The 5,749-nt window shown below is 49.1% G+C and overlaps 1 protein-coding gene across 1 annotated transcript in view; it reads left to right on the forward strand.

Moving 5' to 3' along the window:
• The first annotated feature begins 397 nt into the window (after positions 1-397).
• The window catches only part of LOC103202318 (guanine nucleotide-binding protein G(o) subunit alpha), a 192,733-nt gene continuing 187,381 nt past the window's right edge, over positions 398-5,749 (forward strand). Inside the window, exons 1-2 of the mRNA XM_007947172.1 lie at positions 398-515; positions 732-774. Of these exons, the coding sequence (XP_007945363.1) occupies positions 398-515; positions 732-774 (161 nt within the window). The remainder of the gene's footprint in view (positions 516-731; positions 775-5,749) is intronic.

The raw sequence follows: 5,749 nt of genomic DNA on the forward strand, positions 1-5,749 counted from the left end.
TGCCCCCCACCCCACCCTCCGCCGGCTCCGGCTGCGGCTCCAGCCTCGACTATTATTCTATTTATTTTGGGTCTTGCACAAGCCTCAGTGCCTGCAGCCCGCGCCTTCCTGGCCCGCGGGTGCCTCCTCCCTTGGCTCCGGAACGCCAGTCCCCGGCCACCCGCGTCTCAACACCCCCAGACCCTTGCCAGCTGCCGCGAGTCTCCGTTGCTGGAATTTTGTTAGCGGCTGTCTTTTGGGGGAGTTCTGGTCTCCCGACATTTTTGTTTTCCGCCAAGGGGAGGATTTTTTTTCCCCCCTTTGAGCCAGGCTCTGCTCTCCGGGGGGGTGGGGGGCGCGCCGAGCCGGGGAGCCGTGCCAGCCGAGTCCTGCGGGCTGTGGCAGGGAAGGGGCCACCATGGGATGTACTCTGAGTGCAGAAGAGAGAGCCGCCCTCGAGCGAAGCAAGGCGATTGAGAAAAACCTCAAAGAGGATGGCATCAGCGCTGCCAAAGACGTGAAATTACTCCTGCTGGGTAAGGACCACGGCTGCCACCCCCATCCCTCAAACCTGGCCACTCCGCACCTCCCTCAGCCACCTCCCCCACCCCACCCGCGCCCGGGAGACCTGGTCCCCGAGTTGGCACCACCATGTGCCCAGGGTCGCCCACTCCCAGCATGCTTTACCCCCTACTTCCCCGTTCCCCTAAGCTGACACTCATCAGTTTTCCCCCTTGTCTGTGTCCCAACAGGGGCTGGAGAATCAGGAAAAAGCACCATTGTGAAGCAAATGAAGTAAGTCCCTGTGGCACTGGGATTTGTACTTTTATTAAGAATAATTTTAAAAATCATATATGTTAACTTGCTCATTCCACATTGCTCTCCAGGCCTGTTTTTTGATTAGTGTGCACACACACCTCGATTTGACTCCCCCTCCCCCACACCCTACGTTGGTTCTGGGTCCTCCACCCCAACTCCAGGGTGTTTTTTTTTGGGGGGGGGGCGAAGGGGAGCGCCTGTAGTTGTATGAATGACAGTGTCCGCCATATTGATCAGTACATCACACTATTGGCATGACTGTGATCATTACTCCAGCTTGGGGTGTTTCGCGTGCCTCTCTGCCTGCATTTCAGTCTGTCTCTGTTTCATTCTGTCTGTCTCCCTTTCTCCTCCCCTCTCCCCCTTCCCGTCCATAATCCCAGTTTCCCCTGCTTTTCTCTCCTGGGGCACTGATTTTGAACTTGGCTAAAACATGGAGGGGACCCAGCCCTAGACTGGGGTGCAGGATCAGGTGTCTGCTCTTCATGGATTTGGTGCTGAGTTGGAGGCTGTTGTTTCTGTCTCTTCCCCCCCAGCCTCCTGGGGGGTGGGGGCGGTGGGGAGAAGGAATGAGGATTAGGGGAGGGGGCGTGTATTGGAGGAAGGGAGTGGGTTTCCAAGCGGATGTGACTGTCACAGCTGTATCCAAGGCAGAGGTGGAAGGGGCGAGCTGGTGTGAGGCTTAATGCCCGCCTCCGCGCTGCCCCTGGCCCCTCTCCGCCCGCACCCTCCCAGGTTTGCTCTCCTGACACCGGCACTTTTCAGTCACTCTGTGGCCTTTATCGCTGTGTTTATTTACACTCTGCATAGGCCATGTTCCATGTAATCTACCCACAATGCGGATTTGGGGCCCCACTTGCCGCCGCCCCCTTTTGCCTTAGATATCAGTTTCCCCTCCTAATTGACTGGAGGTGGATTTGAGTGATGGTTGAAGATTAAAACAAAATGGATTATTGCTTCTCTTCCACACTTTCTCAGAAGGAGCCTCGCCCCTCCTTCCCACTTTCAGACTCGCTTCTTGACCCTCTACTTGGCAGTTCCTCCTGGTCAACCCTTGGGCAACTTTGCTTGGGGAGGGGTAGCGGATGGGGAAGGGGTGCGCGACCTCAAGGTGCCTTGTGGCCCGGCTGCTTCTGTTGGTCTGTCAGTTCGGGACTAAAGAGTTCGTTAAGACCATTTAGCGAGGATTCAAGTCGCTTTGCTATGACACCTTCGCGCACACACGGCTCCTAATTAAGGGCTGCTGTGCAGTAAACAAAAATGATTATTTTTCAACTTGACAGAATAGCCTGAGTAATTGCATCCCGCAGGAAAACAATGGAAAATAAAAACCCCTTTCGTGAAAAAGTGGGTGGGAGACGTAGCATGCTTGCGATTTAAGAACCAAGATGCAAAAAAAAAAAAAAAAGGAAATCTTGCATGTGTAACAGGCATGACAAGCGGGTTCTAGGAGGCGCCATGATAGGGAGTAGCGACTCGGAGACAATTTTCCCCATCTGCTTGACATGTTCTTATTTGTGTTCGAGTGCTCCCTGGGGCTTTCTTCTCAGAGCCCCCCCTTGGCTCGCTGCACCCCACTGAGCCACGAGTAATTTGGCTTGGGGCTTCTCTGGAGCTTGTGCAACCCAAATGGATGGGGAGGCGGGGCCTGGGGAATTGCTCTTTGCAACAAGGTGCATGTTGCATCTGCCTGAAGCCCGTGCAGGTCGGTAAATGCAAGCAACGCCACCCTCATCTCCCGAAGGGGACGTTTCGAAACTTTAGCAGGCTGTAAATCTGCAGTGGCGGGTTCAGAGCCCGGTGAAAGCCCAGCCACCCGGGCTGGGTGAGGTTTCAGGCAATGCGAGTGGTGGACAGCGCCCAGCCGAGGCCAGAAAAGTCGATGGAGCACAGCTCGGCGGCGCTCGGCGGCACTCGGAGCGGGCTGGGCACGGGGCTCGGAGGGACTCGGTAGTTGTTCGGAGCCGAATCGGGGCCCTGACGGAGAGAGCCGAGCCGCTTCGGAGGGGGCCAAAGGCGTTCGGAAACGCTCCGCGGTGGTGAAGGGGTGGTATGCTAGAGTGGGCAAATTAACTTTGCATCCTCCAAAGCAACACGTTACCCGCTTTCCCTGAACATGGTGCATAAATTAGGTTGATTTAATAAGAAGCTGAAAAATATATACTGAGTCCTTCAAAGGATAATGTTACTTACCCTCGGCTTTTCATTCAGAGAGAGCTGAGCTATCCGAGGAGATAGGTGTGCCATTTTAGAATGAAAATTCCTGACTATATACTAGGGCAAGAAACCTTAAATTAAGACTTTATGCAGTCTTTCCCAGGAAAGTCCTGGGTGTCTTGTACACTAAGGAGAGAAAAATGAAGCATTTGATGCTTAAGTCAGAAATTTAGCAGTTTCTTCTCCCTGCATTTCCCCGTCTTCATCACCATAGAAACGTTCACTGAAACCTTTTTGTAGAAAAACTGAGGTATTGGAAGTAAAACAATGAATACTTAAAAAAAAAAAAAAAATCGTTACACTGGCTGTCTTTGGGAAATAAGATAGTTTTGCACAAAATGTCAGAAATGTTTCTGGACCAGGTACGTTTTGCCGCAAGAGACTAGAGTGAGGACTCTGGGCCTGTCCTCCCAAAGCATTCATGAATGGCAGCTTCTGTAGCCTGGCTTGAAATAAGTCAGAGCAGGGCCTTGTGCCAAGCTGGATGCAGGACTTGTTTTATTAACCACAAAATGTGGGATTGGTGTCACTGTATCCTCGTGACAAATTTTTTTGCGTCCTCCCTTGCAGAGATAGTTTATGGGATCGCTGCTGGACTGAGAGTCACTGAGTCAGGAGAACCGTATGGAGGGTGGGGCCCATCTAGGCAGCGCTTACAGAAAGCAATTCCTTGTGCTGTACAATTGGTGACCAGCCATCAGGCCATACTTATGAGTTAATCAGAAGCTGTTTTGTTTCACCTTGGCAGATGAAATTGGACACTTAGGGAGTCCTCCTTGGGTTCAGCTCTGTGAGAACCCAGTGATTTTCTAATGGGGTTGGGGTTCAATAGTCCAGTATGTTCTACTGAGAGGAAGAGGAATGATGTTCAGACATGCCCAGGCCCTTTTTATTCAGCATTTCCATTCACCCTGTGTCCTCATCCATCTTGTGTGCCGATTAGAAGGAGGAATGGCATCCATATATGTCCATAGCAACTGCAATTATATGATAAAGGAATGGCTGTCAGAAGCTGCTTAAAACCATTCCCGCCTACATCAGCCTAAGAACATGGCTGAGACTGACCTTTGAAATTCTTATTGTTGTATGTTTTAAGGGGAAACTTGCATTCATTTAAGAGAAGCTGCATAGGAGATTGTCATTTTAAGAGTCTGACTCTCAATACTTTATTAAAAATTGTATTTGAACATAGCTTTCTTGGTTTGTTTTTCTTTGTGTATGTGGTTGGGAGAGCTCTGGGTCAGACAATCCAAAACATTTCAGTACTGAGAAATAATGATAATTGAGACAGCGCATATATAATTTTAAATATACCGTGGATAGCCAGTGGCTCTGTTTTTGGCGTTTTAAATAATTTTGATGGTAGGAGTCATGAGCTCACCTGTGGTACAGCCTCATCACCTCTGCAGTCAAGCAGTGGGGTTCTTTTCAGGTGTGTATCTACTCAAGATATTAAGAGGAAATGTCAATAGTCTTTAATTACCAAAACCTTTTTGAAGAAATATCTTAAAGAATTATATTTTATAGAGGTATAGAATCAGCAGAATATTACACTAAGTGATTTCCTAGTTCTGAACAAATAGTGACCCGGCTTGGACTGTCTATGTGATGAAAACGTAAACTGAACTGTGGAGTTGCTATGGATACCACAGTTTGCCTTCGTTTGAGGTGCTGAGTTTTCTGTGACATCACATTCAGCCTAGCTGTGTCTATAGCACTAAGCAAATTTTGGGGAAGGTAGAGTTTGAAGGTAGCCATGAGGTATGGCTTGCTAGCATGAAGGTTTTATAGAAATGAGCACAGCAAATGGAACACTTTGTATGTGCATTCATTCCCAAGGCTCAGCACTGTTTTAAACAAATGTAATGATTTTCCTAATGAAGATGTCATTGCCCATACAAATATCCCAGCCCTTAGAAGTCCCCACCCTTCAGGAAAGGCAGTCTCAAGAGGTCACCTGCTACTAAAAACCTGGTGGTTCCCTCTACTTTGAGCTGTAATTGAGGTAGCTACAGTTTCATTTGGGTTCAAGGAAAGCATGTATTGATTCAGCATATCCTTGTTCGGCACTCACTAAGTGATAGAGGAGGTGAATGGCAGAGGGCAGTTATTTTTCTGGGAAAGAGCAGTCATCTGAAAGGAGGTTTCTCATACATGCCCAAAGGATCCCCTGTCAAGGCAGCATTCTACTGAGAACTAGTCTCCTAGATTTGTGGCCTTGTTATTTCCGCTATCATCTTGTTGGCCGTTAGCCTCCCTCCCTGCCTCCAGTCTCCATGTTTATGCAAATAGATGCAACTTGCTCCCTCTGGAGACAGCATCAGCCCCAACCGAATGTCAGATCAAGTAGTAGATGGATTCTCCTTTGCTGATTGATGGTACTCTCTCCCTCCTCACTGCTCACTGAGCTTTAAATACCAGCGGACCTTCTGCCAGAAGAGTCGCACAGAGTCCACCTGATCTCTGGAATCAGCTGTGGAATTCTTGAACCTCAGTTACCTGTTGCATTCTGAAACGGAACCTGTCTGCTTGTTGCCAGTTCAGTTAAATGGATGAAGCCCCATGAGGGATTGGCATGGCTCAAAAGGAATCCAGAAGAATTGGCCGTTCTATATGTGTGAGTCTGGATTAGATTTACCTTGCCCAGAGTCAGAGTTCAGTCTTGTTTCTTCTAGCACTTTGAACTCCCTAGATTATATCATGCTTCTTAGCATGCCACATCTGCTAAAAATAG

This window comes from Orycteropus afer, unplaced genomic scaffold (genome assembly GCF_000298275.1).
Source record: "Orycteropus afer afer isolate SDZICR_OR568_19922 unplaced genomic scaffold, OryAfe1.0 scaffold00009, whole genome shotgun sequence".
NCBI classification, from domain to species: domain Eukaryota; kingdom Metazoa; phylum Chordata; class Mammalia; order Tubulidentata; family Orycteropodidae; genus Orycteropus; species Orycteropus afer.